This window comes from Neophocaena asiaeorientalis, unplaced genomic scaffold, assembly GCF_003031525.2.
Source record: "Neophocaena asiaeorientalis asiaeorientalis breed wild unplaced genomic scaffold, Neophocaena_asiaeorientalis_V1.1 scaffold129, whole genome shotgun sequence".
NCBI classification, from domain to species: Eukaryota; Metazoa; Chordata; class Mammalia; order Artiodactyla; family Phocoenidae; genus Neophocaena; species Neophocaena asiaeorientalis.
The window spans coordinates 2,582,649-2,600,758 of record NW_020172446.1 but is presented as its reverse complement, the minus strand read 5'-3'; the positions used below and the strand labels follow the sequence as shown (position 1 = coordinate 2,600,758).

At 34.9% G+C, this 18,110-nt stretch overlaps 1 protein-coding gene across 5 annotated transcripts in view; it reads left to right on the top strand.

Moving 5' to 3' along the window:
* NF1 (neurofibromin 1) overlaps positions 1-18,110 on the top strand; it is a 243,002-nt gene that overhangs the window by 94,674 nt on the left and 130,218 nt on the right. For 4 of the 5 annotated variants that reach the window (XR_003002089.1, XM_024736668.1, XM_024736642.1 and 1 more), the window contains exons 14-18: positions 2,743-2,856; positions 12,633-12,712; positions 14,251-14,374; positions 16,009-16,170; positions 17,331-17,580. Coding sequence is in view for 4 of the 5 variants with exons in the window: in XM_024736668.1 (XP_024592436.1) it covers positions 2,743-2,856; positions 12,633-12,712; positions 14,251-14,374; positions 16,009-16,170; positions 17,331-17,580 (730 nt within the window). In the remaining variant the exon portion in view is untranslated. The remainder of the gene's footprint in view (positions 1-2,742; positions 2,857-12,632; positions 12,713-14,250; positions 14,375-16,008; positions 16,171-17,330; positions 17,581-18,110) is intronic. The other variant, XM_024736655.1, reaches the window with a different exon arrangement.

The following is an 18,110-nucleotide window of genomic DNA, read 5'->3' as shown; positions in this document are numbered from 1 at the left end:
AATGAGTGACAGTTATATGAAAGGATGAAAAACATGGGTTCTGGAGACATTAGCTATGTGATTTGGGTGACTTAACCTCTCTGTGTTTAGTTTTCTTATCTGAAATATTGTGATGATAATAATAGTTCCTACCTTAGCTTGTTAAGCAGACTGAGATAGTACATGTCGTGCTTTTAGGAACAATGCAAAATAAATGCATAATGAGCACTAAATAAATGTTATGTATTATTACTATTAATAAAATACAGTTAACATTAACACTAATATTATTAATGCCCCAAACATAACAGAAATATATTGTGAAGCTCATAGGATAGCATATTTAACCCCTGTGGAATTTCTTCAGTCCTTGGAGAGCAGCATACAGAACGATTTCCCATTGCTTTGTTCAGCAACAGGCTTTTTAAATGCTAAGGGTACTTTTAATTTTGATGGTATATTTTTCAAATTACTATACTATAGGAGTTCATAACTTGATGTCCATATTTTCAAGAGTTCTTTGAGTCCTCTGAATTTAAAGTATTTATGTAAATATTTTTCTGGAGAGAAAAGAGATGAGAGAGAGACAGAATTCCCAAAAGGATTAGTGACCCCCCAAAAAAGGCCTATGTTGTTTTGAACTCTTTGAAAAGCCCATCCAAATCTGGGAGTCTAATAGAATAAATTGTTAAAACTTTGGTGTGGAAAAAGTCCTAAAATCTATCATTAAGACTTTATAAAAGGAATGAAATAACTTTTCCCCCTCATTTCTTTGTTATGTAGCCCAGGTTACTTGTGGTGTTGTTTCATCATGCATGTCATATATTAGCACCACTCTGTTTGCATAGCTATAATTCGGAATCAGAGAATACATCAAAGTCACCAGTGCCTTCTGTGTTAAATATTTTATTGTCAAGGAACAAGAATTTAAGCAAAAAGTGCTGTTTTCCACGTTTAAAATTTAGCAAGCAGAAAAGGATCATTTAAAATAGAAGTTATTTTCTTTGCTGCCATCTAGTGGTTAAATAACTTTTCTCAGAGTAATCAGAGGTAAGCTAAAATAGTGAAAGATTCATTGTAAATATTTGATTATTTTATATTTTACCTATAAAAATCTAAATCTTAGTAAATAGGATAAATATAGGAATAACTATTAAGTGATTTCAGTCATGGTTTTTTAAAGTAATGTGATTTTATTGTCTTCTTTCTCTACCTCTCTATCCTAATTCATACTACTCTCAATTTTTCAAGCCTCCTAATTGCTCAGCTTGCATCATCTCTTGCTTCCTTTTAATCATTTCTCTGCACTAAAGTTACAGTGATATCTTCAAAAAGCAAATCTTATGCTTCCTGCCCAGCTTAAAACCTTTTAGTTGAGGTTGCTTTGGGAATAAAGCAAACTCCAAATAGACCTACATGGTTTTGCAGCGTTTGTCTCCCACCTACCACCTCTGCAACATCTAGCATTATATTTGTCGTCTTTACTGTAGTCATGATGGCCTTTCACTCCCTCTTACTACATTCCTTCATGCCTATCCATGCACTTGCAGTTCCTCTGCCTACAGTATGCTTCCCTATCCTCTGTCCTCTTCACATAGTAATTCCTAATTCTGAGCTGTTATCACTGCCTTAAGGAAGCATCCCTGCCTATACCACATTTCCCTGTTACAAGTGCTCATAGCAGCATGTAACTTCATAATTCTTTCTCATTTGCAATTTAAACTTGTTGATCTAATTATTTTATTGATGTTTGTCTTTCCCACCAGACTACATGCTCCAAGAGGGTAGGAAACATGTCTTTTTTACTTGTTGTGTCTTTGGTGTTCAGTAAATGTTATTGGGTTATTAATGAATTAATACAAATGTCAGAAAAATAGGCAGTTTTTGAATTATAGATACACTGGGGTGAGGGCTTACCTTAATTGTTGTAATGGGAAAGAGTGTGTAGTTAACAAAATAAAATATGGGCACTAATTGAATTGGCCTCACTTAAATGAACCATATATGCTTAAAGTGTAAATAGATTCTTACAAGTTACAGGAAGCATTTTAGTCTCTTTAAGTAGGTAGACATTCACATTTATATACTGCTTTGTTTTGTATACAATGTCTTTCCACAATGAAAAAGCCTGAGGTGTGGGTATCTGGAGGTGTGGATTCTAGCCCTGTGCGGATTTGGGTAGGTCCTTGAACTGGACAAGAGGGCTACACAGGATAATTGTGTAGTCCTCATCAAGCATGCACATTCTTTGCCTTTCATCACAAGTTTAAGATCCCAAACCAGAAGTTCCAAATCAGAGGTATATTATTTAGCCAATGTAGGGTTGCTGAAAAAATATTATTTACTTCCATTATTGATGTAATTTCTTAACTGAAAAGCTAATACCTAGTTTTTGTTTTATTTTAATTAGGATTTTCTCTGGATATTATTCACGTTAATGAACAAGTATAGATGTAGATTGAGAATTCTTAACAAAAGCAGTTTTGATTTAAAAAAAAAAACCCCACAATTATTATTATTTTTGAGGTAAAATTCATGTACCATGAAGTTTTTACCTGTTTAAAGTGTACAGTTCACTGGTTTTGGTATATTTACAAGGTTGTGTAGCCATCACCACTATCTAGGTCTAGAACATCTAGAACATTTTCATCACCTCAAAAATAAACCTAGAACCCATTAGCAGTCAGTCTCCATTCCCTCTACCCTTCAGCCTCTGTCCATCGATTTTTTTTTTTTAATTGAAATTTGCTTTTTTCTTTGCAGAATCCGAGAAAACAGGGGCCTGAAACTCAAGGCAGTACCGCAGAATTAATTACAGGGCTCGTCCAACTGGTACCTCAGTCACACATGCCAGAGATTGCTCAGGAAGCAATGGAGGTAAGGGGAAAATGACTTCTAGGCTCTTGAAGGTAAAGTTGTAACTATGTACATTCCTTTTTTTAATCTATTCCTTTTAAATTTTTTCTTTAATTTTTATTTTATTAAAAAATTTTTAATCCAATTTTTAAAGGTTACTTTCCATGTACAGTTACTACAAAATATTACCTATATTCCCCATGTTATGCAATATATTCTTGAGCCCATCTTACACCCAATAGTTTGTACCTTCCACTCCCCAGCCCCTGTATTGCCTGCTCCCCAAACTCCCTGCCACTGGTAACCACTAGTTTGGGCTCTGTATCTGTGAGTCTGCTTCTTTTTTGTTATATTGACTAGTTTGTTAGATTTTTTAGATTCCACATATAAGTGATATCATATAGTATTTGTCTTTCTCTGTCTGACTTATTTCACTTAGCATAATGCCTGCCAAAGTCCATCCATGTTACTGCAAATGGCAAAAGTTCTTTCTTTTTTATGGCTGAGTAGTACTCTGTTGTATATATATGTATTCATTACCACATCTTCTTTATCCATTCATCTGTTGGATGAATGGACACTTAGGTTGTTTCCATATCTTGGCAGTTGTAAATAATGCTACTATAAACATTGGGGTTATGTATCTTTTCTAATTAGTATTTTTGTTTTTTCCAATATGTACCCAGGAGTGGAATTGCTGGTCATATGGTAGTTCTGTTTTTAGTTTTTTGAGAAAAAAACTGTTTTCCACAGTGGCTGCACCAGTTTACATCCCCACCAACAATGTACAAGGGATCCCTTTTCTCCATATCCTCATCAGCATTTGTTATTTGTGTTCTTTTGGTTCATTCTGACAGATGTGAGGTGATATCTCATTGTGGTTTTGATTTGCATTTCCCTGATGATTACTGATATTGAGTATCTTTTCATATGCCTGTTGGCCATCTGTATGTTTCTTTGGAAAAATGTGTATTCAGTTCTTTTGCCCATTTTTAAAATTGGGTTGTTTGTTTTTTTGATGTTGAGTTGTATGAGCTGTTTATATATGTTGAATATTAATCTCTTATCAGTCACAGAGTTTGCAAATATTTTCTCCCATTCAGTAGGCTGTTTTTGTATTTTGTCAGTGGTTTCCTTTGTTGTGCAAAAGCTTTTAAGTTTAATTAGGTCCCATTTGTTTATTTTTGCTTTTATTTCCTTTGCTTCAGGAGACATCTAAAAAAATACTGCTACCATTTATACCAAAGAGTGTTCTGCTTATGTTTTCCTCTATAAGATTTATGGTTTCTGGCCTTATATTTAGGTCTTTAATCCATTTTGAGTTTATTTTTGTATATGGTGTTAGAGAATGTTCTAATTTCATTCTTTGACATGTAGCTGTCCAGTTTTCCCAGCACCACTTATTTTCTTCCATTGTTTTTTTTTTAAATTAATTAATTAATTAACTTATTTTTGGTTGCATTGGGTCTTTGTTGCTGTGCGCGAGCTTTTCTCTAGTTGCGGCAAGCCAGGGCTACTCTTCATTGCGGTGCATGGGCTTCTCATTGTGGTGGCTTCTCTTGTTGCGGAGCACGGGCTCTAGCCACATGGGCTTCGGTAGTTGTGGCACATGGGCTCAGTAGTTGAGGCTCATGGGCTTAGTTGCTCCCCAGCATGTGGGGTCTTCCTGGACCAGGGCTCAAACCCATGTCCCCTGCTTTGGCAGACGGATTCTTAGCCACTGTGCCACCGGGGAAGGCCAGTATGGTCATTTTAACAGTATTGATTCTTCCAATCCAAGAACACGGTGTATCTTTCCATCTGTGTGTTGTCTTCAGTTTCTTTGATCAGTGTCTTATAGTTTTCGGAGTATAGGTCTTTTGCCTCCTTAAGTAGGTTTATTCCAGGGCATTTTATTTTATTTTATTTTTTTGATGTGATGGTAAATGGGAATTGTTTCCTTAATTTCTCATTCTGATAGTTCGTAGTTAGTGTATAGACATGCAACAGATTTCCGTGTATTAATTTTGCATCCTGCCACTTTACTGAATTCATTGATGAGCTCTAATAGTTTTTTGGTAGTGTCTTTAGGATTTTCTATGTATAGTGTCATGTCATCTGCAAACAGTGACAGTTTTACTTCTTCCTTTCCAATTTGGATTTCTTTTAGTTCTTTTTCTTCTCTGATTGCTGTGGCTAGGATTTCCAAAACTATGTCAAATAAAAGTGGCAAGAGTGGACATCCTTGTCTTGTTCCTGATCTTAGAAGGAAATGCTTTCAGCTTTTCACCATTGAGTATGATGTTAGCTGTGGGTTTGTCGCATATGGCCTTTATTATGTCGAGGTATGTTCCTTCTATGCCCACTTTCTGGAGAGTTATTATCATAAATGGATGTTGAATTTTATCAAAAGCCTTTTCTGCATCTATTGAGATGATCATAAGATGTTTATTCTTCAGTTTGATAATGTGGTGTATTACATTGATTGATTTGTGGATATAAAAAAAATCCTTGTGTCCTTGGGATAAATCCCACTTGATCGTGGTGTGTGATCTTTTAATGTATTGTTGAATTCATTTTGCTAATATTTGGTTGAGAATTTTTACATCTGTGTTCATCAATGATATTGGCCTGTAATTTTCTTCTTTGTCATAGCTTTGTCTCATGTTGGTATCAGGGTGATGGTGACCTCGTAGAATGAGTGAGGAAGCATTCCTTCCTGTGCAATGTTTTACAATAGTTTGAGAAGGATAGGTGTTAACTCTTCACTAAATGGTAAAATTCACCTGTGAAGCCATCTGGTCCTGAACTTTTGTTTGTTGAGAATTTTTAAAATTATTGATTCAGTTTCATTGCTGGTAATTGGTCTGTTCATATTTTCTGTATCTTCTTGATTTAGTCTTGGAGACTGTACATTTCTAGGAATTTATTTTTTTCTCAGGTGTCCATTTTATTGGCATATAATTGTTCGTAGTAATCTCTTATGATCATTTGTATTTCTCTGGTATCAGTTGTAACTTTTCCTTTTTCATTTCTGATTTTATTCTTTTAGGCCGTCTCCCTTTTTTTCTTGATGAGGCTGGCTAAAGGTTTATCAATTTTGTTTATCTTTTCAAAGAACTGCTCTTAGTTTCATTGATCTTTTCTATTGCTTTTATAGTCTCTGTTTCTCTTACTTCTGCTCTGATCTTTATTATTTTTCTTCTACTAACTTTGGGTTTTGTTTGTTCTTCTTTTTCTCGTCCCTTTAGGTGTAAGTTTAACTTGTTTATTTCAGATTTTTCTTGTTTCCTGAGCTAGGCTTCCTCTTAGAACTGAGGTAATCGTCTCTCTTAGAACTGCTTTTGCTGCATCTCATAGATTTTGAGATGGATCGTCGTGTTTTCATTTTCATGTGTCTGCAGGTATCTTTATTTCCTCTTTGATTTCTTCAGTAACCCATTGGTTGTTTAGTAGCATATTGTTTAGCCTCCATGTTTGTGTTTTTTGTAGTTTGTTTCTTGTAGTTGGTGTCTAGTCTTATAGTGTTGTGGTTGGAAAAGATGCTTAGTATGATTTCAGTTTTCTTAAATTTACTGAGACTTGTTTTGTGGCCTAACATGTGATCTGTCCTGGAGAATGTTCCATGTACACTTGGAAAAGAGTGTGTATTCTGCCGCTTTTGGATGGAATGTTTTCTACGTATCTGTTAGTTGATATAGACTAATGTGTTGTTTAAGGCCAGTGTTCCGTTATTGGTTTTCCGTCTGGATGATCTGTCCATTGATGTAAATGGTGTGTTAAAATCACCTACTATTATTATGTTACTGTCAGTTTCTCACCTTTATGTCTGCTAATATTTGCTTTATGTATTTAGGTGGTCCTATGTTGGATGATAAAAAGAGACATCTCATTATTGCAAAGGGTTCTAATCCATCCAGAAAATAAAACTTTATATGAGTCTAATAACAAAGATTTAAAATATATAAAGCAAAAACATAAAATTTCTAAATATATAAAAACATGTAAAGTAAAAGGAGAGATAGACAAATACAGTTACAGTGGGATACTTGAGCATACCTTTCTCAGTGTCTGGTAGCATAAGCAAGCAAACGAATAGTAAGGGTAGAAGATCTGAACAACATGGTTATCAGATCTGACCTATTTGACACTTACAGAGCACTGCATTCAATAAATGCATTTTCTTTTCAAGTACATGTGGAACATTTAGGATATCTTGAGCATAATGCAAGTCTCAACAAATTCTGAAGGATTGAAATTACCCAAAAATTTTTTTATGACTACATTGAAATTAAGCTAGATAGCAGATAACAAAAAGGTTTATGAAAGATCAAATGACTATACAGTTGACGCTTGAACAACATGGGTTTGAACTGTGCAGGTCCAGTTGTATGCAGATTTTTTCAAAAAATATGTTGGAAAACTTTTTGAATATTTACGACAATTTGAAAAAACTTGCCAGTGAATTGCTAACCTAGAAATACCAAAAAAATTAAGAAAAAGGTATGTCATGACATAAAATATATATGGATACCAGTCTATATTATCATTTTTTGGGTCATTTATTTTATTACACTTTTTTAAATTGAAATATAGTTGAGTTACAGTGTTGTGTTCATTTCTGCTGTACAGCAGGGTAATTCAGTTATACATACGTACTTTTTTTAATATTCTTTTCCGTTATGTTTTAATCACAGAATATTGAATGTAGCTCCCTGTGCTATACAGTAAGACCTTGTTTATCCATATATTATCATTTATAAATCTATTATAAAAAGTTATAATTTATCAAAACTTACACACATGCTTACAGACTGTACATGGCATCTTTCACAGTCAAAATAAATATAAAGAAATGTACAGATGCAGTGTTAAATCATAACTGCCTTAAATCAACTGTAGTACATACTGTACTACTGTAATGATTTCATAACTGCATTTTGTTACTATTTTGGTGAACTCAAGTGTCATGAGTATCCATTTAAAATGCTATGTGAGGCTCATAGTCTCTGCATGAGCAGTTAATCTCATCAGTAAATTGTGTATCAGTAAAAAGCGATCTCTTGTGGTTCTCGTGTATTTTTCATCATTTTTAGTGCAGTAACATACCTTGAATAACACCATGTAACCCATATGAAGTCCCACTAGTGATGAACGCAGAAAGAAGTCATGACATTACAAGAATTGTTTGATATGTGCTATAGATTGTAGACAGCTGTGGTTGTCTGCCATTTCAAGATAAATGAATCCAACATAAGGACTATTGGTTGGGGGGGAGGGAATGGAAATTCATGAGGCTGTTGCTGCAGATACTCGAGGTGGCATGAAACCTTGCACTTTTTGTGAAATATCTTTTTATCTTGTATTGAAAAGGCAGCTTTTATGTGGGTGCAGGATTGCTATAAGAAAGGTATACCTATTGACTTCAGTATGATTCGAGAAAAAGTGAAGTCTTTATCTGACAATTTGAAGCAAAAGGAAAGCTCTCGAGGTGGCATGAAACCTTGCACTTTTTGTGAAATATCTTTTTATCTTGTATTGAAAAGGCAGCTTTTATGTGGGTGCAGGATTGCTATAAGAAAGGTATACCTATTGACTTCAGTATGATTCGAGAAAAAGTGGTCTTTATCTGACAATTCGAAGCAAAAGGAAAGTGAAGGATCTAAAAGCTGGAGAATTTAATGCCAGCAAAGGATCATTTGATACTTTTAGAAAGAGCTTTGGCTTTAAAAATGTCAAGGTAAAGGAGAAGCAGCTTCTGCTGACCAAGAGGCAGCAGATGAGTTCCCAGACGCCATTAAGAAAATCATTGAGGGGAAGGGATGTAAGCCTGAACAGGTTTATAATGCAGATGAACGTGTGCTACTCTAGAAAAAAATGCCACAAAGGACATTTATTAGTAAGAAGGAGAAGCAAGCACCAGGATTTGTGCAAATGCAGTTAGGTTTATGATCAGAACTGCCCTTATTTATAAAGCTTCTAACTTCCAAGCCTTGAAAGGAAAAGATAGATACCAGTTGCTAGCCTTTTGGTTGTACATCTAGAAAGCCTGCACAGTGAGAACGCTTTTTCTGGATTAGTTGCATCAATGCTTTGTCACTGAAATGAGGAAGTACCTTGCCAGTACGGGGCTACCTTTTAAAGTTCTTTTGATACTGGACTATGCCCCTGGCCACCCGGAACTCCATGAGTTTAACACTGAAGGTGTCAAAGTGGCCTGATTGCCCCAAACATGTCTCTAATTCAGCCTCTAGATCAGGGGTTCATAAGGACCTTTAAGGCTCATTACACTCGGTACCCTGTGAAAAGGATTGTCAACGCTATGGAAGAGAACCCAAATAGAGAGAACATTATGAAAGTCTGGAAGGATTACACTATCGAAGATGCCATCATTGTTATAGAAAAAGCTGATTCATCTTGTAAACATGATGTAAACTTACAGTATTGATAAATACAGTACAGTACTATAGATCTTTTTTCTTTATGATTTTTTAACAACATTTTCTTTTTACTAGCTTTATTGTAAGAATATAGTATATAATATATATGACATCAAAAATTTGTGTTGATTGACTTTGGTATTGGTAAGGCTTCCAGTGAACAGTAGGCTATTAGTAGTTAAGTTTTTAGAGAGTCAAAAGTTACATGTGCATTTTTTACTGCATGGGGGGTCAGCACCCCTAACCTCATTGTTCAAGGATTAAACTGTGCTTTGTTTTTACTCATATCCTGCTCGTAAGAAAGTAAATTAGTACAACCATCATTAAAAATTGTTTTGCAATATATCTATAAAAGCTAAACATATGACTTAGCAATTCTCCTCCTAGGTATGTATCCAACAGAAATGTATATGTATGTTTACCAGAAGACACATACAAAAATATTAATAGTAGCATAATTTGTAGTGGGCAAAAACGCTGGAAACAACTCAAATATATCAACATTATCATTCCACTTACTAAAGCAATGCAGAAAGAACAAGCTACCACTAAGTACAAAGCATGGTTGAATCTCACATACATAATATTGAGTGAAGACAGCCAAACACAAAGAGAACATGCTGTATGATTCCCTTTATTTATACAAAGTTCAGAAACAGGCAAAAATACCTATGGTGATAGAAGTCGGAACAGTGGCTACCTTTGTCAAGAGCTGATGACCGGAAGGGAATGTGAAAAAGGCTTCTGGGTGTTAATAATGTTGATCTGGGGAATGGTTATATGAGGCATATATTCATTTGTGAAAATTCATTGAACTATATATTTAAGATTTGCTACTTCATTATTTATCATGCTTTATTTTACCAAAAGTGTTTCAGCACTCATTGTTACACTCATTGCTTGTATTTGTGTACATTGCTGTTGGTTCTATAAAACAGTATATACTTTGCACTCTTTTTGGAAGGCTATTTGACAGTATTTAGCAGGAGCTATACAGATGTCCATTTTTCTGTCCAAATAATTACATTCCTGTAATTTTTTAATCCTGTGAATATAAGTTAAAAGGAAAAAGCTACACACATATATGCTTACTGCTCTTATTTGTAATAGAACATTAGGAGAATTTTAAATATTCACTAGTAAGAGAATGTGTTAATATTCAATAACAAGAGAATGATATTTCAATTTGGTGAACTGATTGACATATATACACTAGTATGTATAAAATGGATAACTAATAAGAACCTGCTGTATAGAAAAAAAATAAAATTCAAAAAAAAATCCATTAAACCATGCAGATCACAAAGCAATATGGAAAAATATTTATGAAATGTCAAAGGAGTATACTGTGTTTACAGTTTTGTTAAAATATATGTGGAAAACTTAAAAATGGAAAGGAACATGGAAAGGAAAACATTCATATTAAGGCAGAGAAAAGGCTAACACATTTTCTTTGAATATTTCAAAAAAATGTTTTGTCAAACAAAAATGTTACAGAATTTGCCACTTTAAAGTGTCAGTAACTAAACCTTTGCACAATAGTAACAAAATTGAATGTTAATTTGGGCTGTTTTTCCTTGATATGAGAGGTACAACCTATATAATTTTTGAAGATTCTCACAACAAATTGCAGTTTTCACTAAACATCTCAAAATAATTACAGTGAAAGTATTTGAAATAGAAAATATAGATCTGATGTTTATATAATTTATAACTTTTGGAGTTACAAAGTTGAACAAGGTTAGAAATTTACTTATTTTTCCTAATGTGAGGCAGGTTATCATTGCAGCTGTATTTGCAGTTTATGCATTTAATTTGGTTTTAAGAGAAGAAATCAGATCTCATTATGTGTTCCAAACAGTGTTTCATTGGAATTTTAATAAAAGGCTTTAAAGAGGAGTAAAGAATGTCCAAATGTGCTGACCCAAGACTGAGAAGAATGTGCAGAGCTCAGCAGTGTGCGTCCGGGGGAAACGTTGTGGAGCTGGAGTTAGGATAGGGCTGGTTTGAAGGAAGAGTCTAGTTTTACTCTTTATACCCTTGGTGGCATTAATTTATTTAATAGTGTTTTTTTATATTAGTTGTATATTCCTGTTAATGTTCTGTGAGCTAAATCCAATTTCAATTCTGTGGTCAATTGAGGTATTTTAGGATGAATAATCTGCTATGAAATACAAAATCTATTTTCTTCCCCCTCTCTCCTTTTTGAAAAATAATTTGTCCTGTCTGTTCCAAAAGAATTTGTGGCAAATAAGATAACTCCTACTTTATCTTATGGCCTAGAAGTAAAATTTTTTTTCAGACTTTATGGACTTTATTTTTTATTTTTTTAATTATTTTTTTTTCTTATTAGTCAACCATTTTACACACATCAGTGTATACATGTCAATCCCAGTCTGCCAGTTCATCACACCACAACTGCACCCCACTCCGCTTTCCCCACTTGGTGTCCATACGTTTGTTCTCTACTTCCGTGTCTCAATTTCTGCTCTGCAAACCGGTTCATCTGTACCATTTTCTAGGTTTCACATATATGCGTTAATACGATATTTGTTTTTCTCTTTCTGACTGACTTCACTCTGTATGACAGTCTCTAGATGCATCCAAGTCTCTACAAATGACCCAATTTCGTTCCTTCTGATGGCGGAGTGATATTCCATTGTATATATGTACCACATCTTCTTTATCCATTTGTCTGTCGATGGGCATTTAGGTTGCTTCCGTGACCTGGCTATTGTAAATAGTGCTGCAATGAACACTGGGGAGCGTGTGTCTTTTTGAATTATGCTTTTCTCTGGGTATATGCCCAGTTGACTGTCTTTTCTCCATTGTATATCCTCGCCTCCTTTGTCATAGATTAGTTGACCATAGGTGTGTGGGTTTATCTCTGGGCTTTCTATCCTGTCCCATTGATCTATATTTCTGTTTTTGTGCCAGTACCATATTGTCTTGAGGTAAAATATTTTTGTGTGTATTAGTTTTGGAGAGATCTCCTTACTTGGGGATTATTTTTATTTTCTATAGAGTTCTTTGATACTTATTGAAATTATTTTGTTTGTGTCTTAAAGCACTTTTTACACATGTATATTGCTATTCTGAATTCATCAGTATATAACTTATGTGTGTATGCCATTTAAAGTAAGACTGATAGGAATAAAGTAACTTCATTTTTTATATATATATTATTATATATATATAATACATATAGTCCCCTAGAGATTTTGGTTCTTCAGAGTTTTTCTGTTGTGCCCTATACTGTGTGTTGAGGCTACAATTAAGTAGCTCAATTAGTTAGCATTTGTAAAATAAATACTCCAGTGTTATGTTTACCAAAACTCTTTTGAATAAGTCTTCTCTTTCTCTTTTTTAAAAATTCAGGCTCTGTTGGTTCTTCATCAGTTAGATAGCATTGATTTGTGGAATCCTGATGCTCCTGTAGAAACATTTTGGGAAATCAGGTATATGCACTGTTATTTTTCAATTTAAAATTTTATTTTGTATTTACTGTCTTTGAATATTAACTCTGTAGTACTTAGTTTATTATAAAACTTTATTCATTTATACCTCCAGAGGTTTTATGAGTTTGTATTTTATTTGACTTGAAATTATTAGATTATTTCTTGTTTTAACTAAGAACATTGTCACAGCAGTTTAGAAAATAAATTTTTAAAAATTGTGCTAAATTTCATTATCCAAACATAAGTGCTGTTATTTGGTATGTTCTCTTCTATTTCGGATTTTTATGTGGTTACAACTGTGTTTTAAATTGATTTTTACAGTTATAAGCTTAGAGTATTAAAATTTTGTAATGTTAATAGTTTCTTTCAGTTTTCTAAACTATGATCTTTCATACATTTTCGATAATACCAGTGTTTTTGGTGGATGAATTAATACAGAATATCTGCTTAGAAGGCAAAATATATACATAAATTTTATAATTTATTTCCTTGGTTATATAAATTATTACCTTTCAGTGAGCACAGAGGTAACACATTGAGGAAAATGTAAGTGTGTAAGCCTCAGGTTTTGTCATTTTCTTATAGAAGTGGGTACACCAAGTCACTTGGCAGCTGAGTTAAATCCTAGACTCTGAAGCAATGCTTTTTGATAGTAATGTAATGTGAACCACATATGTAATTTAAAATTTTCTAGTTGCCATGTTCAGAAGTAAAAAGAAACAGGTAAAATTAATTTTAATAGTATATTTTTTAACCCAGTATATATACAATATTTTTCAACATGTAATTAATACAAAAGTTATTAATAAGATATTTTACATTCTTTTTTTAATAAAGTCTTCAGAATTTGTTATGTTTCATATTTACAGGACATCTTAATTTAGACGAGCCATATTTCAAGTGCTCAGCAGCCACATGTGGCTGGCTAGTGGCTCTTGTGTTGGACAGTGCAGCTCTAGAGTAGGAATAAGGAAGCTTTTTCTCTAAAGGGCCAGGTAGTCAATATTTTAGGCTTTGTGGGCCAGGTAGTGTCTTTTATAACTTCAGTTCGGCTGTTGGGACATGAAAGCAGCCATAGACAATATGTAAATGAATGAGTGGGGTGTGACCGTGTTCCACTAAAACTTTATTTACGAAGGCAAATGATGGACTGGATTTGGCCTGCAGGCAGTAGTTTGCAGACCCCTGCTCTAGAGCGTTAGGTTCACATACAGTCTGTGCTGTGCACCTGGTCTATAATTTTTTCTTGAGTCCTCTGCAAGGATGAGATGCGTGGATAAAACAGCTGGAAGTTGGGAGAGTAGGGGGCTTAGAAGTACTTGCTTTTTTTTTTTTTTAACGTAATCCGTACACTTACATCATTTGATGATCATGCTGTTAACATTTTGATAATCATTTCTCTAAAACAAATCCTGGAAAGGAAAATAAGCTTCTCTAGACTTTGTCCATTATTAGAGAATGCCATTCTTACGGACTCATTTTATCTGCATTATGTTGTTTGTTGACAGTGCTGGTAACAGTGAACTTTGTTTCTGCAGCTCACAAATGCTTTTTTACATCTGCAAGAAATTAACTAGCCATCAAATGCTTAGTAGCACAGAAATTCTCAAATGGTTGCGGGAAATTTTGATCTGCAGGAATAAATTTCTTCTTAAAAATAAGGTAAGCAAAGTGACATCTTTCAAAATGGAAGAATATTTGGAATGGTAATGAGGAGACATTAAGGACGTGTTTATTAGCCAAATTAAGCCCTAATTCAGCTCCTCTCTCCTACAGTCTTCAAGGGAAATTTTGTGCAGAAGACAATGGCTGACAAATCAACTCTTTAAAAATTATTCTGAGCCTTTAGCCTTAAAGCCACAATCCTGATAAAGTCTAGCTGAGTTAATCAGGACTCTGTGGAGCAGTCCTAGGAGGAGTGGGGGCTGCTATAACCAAAGAAAATGATTGAGTAACAACATAGTCTATCTGTCCTCTCAAGTTCATACATAAGACTTGAATCCTATGGCTAGGCTAGCCCAGAGAATGTTATCTATCTGTATATGTAAAGAAGCTGAAGGGAAGAGATTGAGGGCCCTCAATCTAGGTTTATTTATATTTCTGTGAGAAAGCTTTTACCTCTTGAAAATATCAGGAGTCTTCTTCCTTGGGGTTGAGTGAAAAGTTTTGATCCTGAACCATTGGAGTATGGTGAGAAGGTTTTGGGGGCTAGAGAAGAACCTTAATTTTTTTTTAACATAAAGTTTCTATAATTAGTCAATTAAAAAGTTATTCTATTACAGCATAGTTTTAGGAGTACTTGATTCAGTGAATTTTTATCCATCTCTAGAATGGATAAAATCTATGAGAAATCTTTTTTTTTTTTTTTTTGCGGTACGCGGGCCTCTCACTGTTGTGGCCCCTCCCGTTGCGGAGCACAGGCTCCGGACACGCAGGCTCAGCGGCCATGGCTCACGGGCCCAGCCGCTCCGCGGCATGTGGGATCATCCCAGACCGGGGCGCGAACCCGTGTCCCCTGCATCGGCAGGCGGACTCTCAACCACTGCGCCACCAGGGAAGCCCGAGAAATCTTAAATGTATCAAACGCGTATGCTTTTCAGCGTACCATGCAGCTTGTTAAATTTTCTTTGTTTAGAAATGGGCTAATGGTAAGTTGGATTTATTTATATCTGGCTTATCTTAGTGTGTTAATGTAGTGGAATTTGGCATTATTTCCAAAGATAAGGAACAAGATGTTTCATGTTTCATGCCCTTGCCTATGGTATAATTCTCCAGAGTACAAGCATTAGTAATCCAGTAATGAATCTGTAGTCTTCTGGTCAGTGAAGTCACTCTTATATATGGCTTATATACCAGTGTTAATTCTGGTGCAGAGGAACTTAATCTCAAAAGAGTCAGCTTCCAGTTATCCTGACCATAGCACAGGATATAAGTCTTATGGGAGGCAGTCTTAGTCGTTTTTAATTGACCGAAAAGTACATTATATCTTTCATGTGGTAGCTTTATGTTGTTGATGTTTTCCTTGTGTCTCTGTTAAACCTAGAAACGTTAATTTACATTTCTAGAATCTGTTGATTCTCATGATTTGAAGAGTGGAAAACTGAGAGGAGTTTCAGAGATATTGAGGAAACATTATTTGTACTATTGGGTTTCTAGTGAATGTTTTTCAATGTGAGGGGAACAGGAGATGGAAGGAGAGGTTTTCCAGGATAGTCTCAAACAGAAAGACAACTTATATTAAATATTTATTTCTCTTGGTTATCAGTACTTTGAAAAGGCTTATTTTTTCTTTCTAGCAGGCAGATAGAAGTTCCTGTCACTTTCTCTTCCTTTATGGAGTAGGATGTGATGTTCCTTCAAGTGGAAATACCAGTCAGGTGTCCATAGATCATGAAGAATTACTACGTACTTGTACTCCTGGAACCTCTCTCCGAAAGGGAAAAGGAAATTCATCCATGGTAAGGAGTTTCTTTTGTAGTTTTCTTGTATCGTCATCTGTGCTCTGTATTTTTTTCTGAATGAACTTGGGTAAGTTTCAGCTAGGTAATACAGCATAATGAAGAACTGCTTAGCTTGTAGTTCTGTTACTGCTCTTTGTGGACCCTCAGGCAAGTTCCTAACATCTCTGTGATTCAGTTCCTTGACTTTAAAATGGGGATGATAATAATTTCTGCCCCAGAATTGTCGTGAGGATTAAATGAGATTATGTGTAAACAGCACTTGATTTTTTGACACTTATAAGCTTTAACTGATAACTATAATTATTATAACTCTCTATCCCATAAGAAAGACCATTCATACCCCAGAAGTTTAAAAGTTCTGTCAACTAAAAAGAGCACAGATTTACTGGGAACAAAAGCATGTTGCTTGATGTTATGCGTAAGTGTTCTCATGACTTCTGTGTCCATAATTCCCTTTAAAAATAAATCATAATACCAGTGAAAATATCAAATTATTAGAGTTTCTTTTTCAGACAAAAGCTTTTTTTTAATCCATAGTTTACAATATAATCTTCAGTTGAAGGAAAAAAAAAACCAACTACTAAGCAGTGTGGTGTTTACTCTTGTCTTACCTGCAGAATTTGCATTCATTTTGTAAATGAGGATTTCTCTATTTCGTGTTTTGGGAATATGTTATCCAGAGCCCAGTGTATCTTCTGCAGTAATGTTTAGTTTTTATTCATGTCCTTAGTTAGGTCAGTTTTGCAGCATGATTATTTTATTTCTTCCCTCAGGGTGGATAGAATTTCATGTTACTTCCTCTTCCTTTGTCGTTTATGATTGACTGAGAAGTGTATTATATTTTTCATTGAGTAGATTTGTGTTGTGCATGTTTTATTTGTGTTCGTATTAGACTTAATCTACATTTCTGGGATCTGGAAAGGATACCTATTCTAGTTGAAATTGAACAGATAGTAGTATTATGTTGGTACAAATAATCTGAGTTCTCATTCGGGTGAGATATTTTGAGGTTTGAAAATCCTATCATGGTTAAAGGGGAAAAGTTCTTGTGGGTTAGTGTATGCAGACATATCTGATACACAGCTTGTTGTATTACTGGGTTTTGTAAGTAAAATTACATAAGTTGCAAATACTTGCCTCCCACTCCTGACTCCCAGGATAGTGCAGCAGGGTACAGCGGAACCCCGCCGATATGCCGACAAGCCCAGACCAAACTAGAAGTGGCCCTGTACATGTTTCTGTGGAGCCCTGACACTGAAGCTGTTCTGGTTGCCATGTCCTGTTTTCGTCACCTCTGTGAGGAAGCGGATATCCGGTGTGGGGTGGATGAAGTGTCAGTGCACAACTTCTTGCCCAACTATAACACATTCATGGAGTTTGCCTCTGTCAGCAATATGATGTCAACAGGTACGTCATGGGTAATGTTTTTTTCACTCAGTCTGCCTTGAATCACGTGACGTCTGATTGCTCTAGGAACATTAAGGATGTATCTAAGATTACTACTTTGTAAGTTTACAGGGCTAATTCAGATAGCTTACCTGAAATCCTTTTCTGCACAAGGTAAGGTGAAAGTAAATAGTATTTGAAATAAGCTGTTAATTTCTCACTGAGTTTTTAATATGCCATATACATTTGTTTAAAAACTGGCAGTATAAATTGCTTTCAGTTATAGATTATATAATTTACTCTGCCTGAACTGTATGTAGTGAAGTTTTAAAAACATTGGCACATGTTATGAGTAAGTTTAGGTGGGAGTAGCTATTTTAGGCTGTGGACATTGTGGAGTCCCAGTTAAGTGCCCCTTTCCTGTGAGGCTGGTAAAAGGAAGTGTTTAGCTTTATCATTTGAAGTATTCCTTCCACTCCTCCTATTCTGCCTTTTGGGTTGGGCTTGCCAGGTTCTCCGTTGGCAAGCAGGGCTCTAAGTGCAGTAGGTTG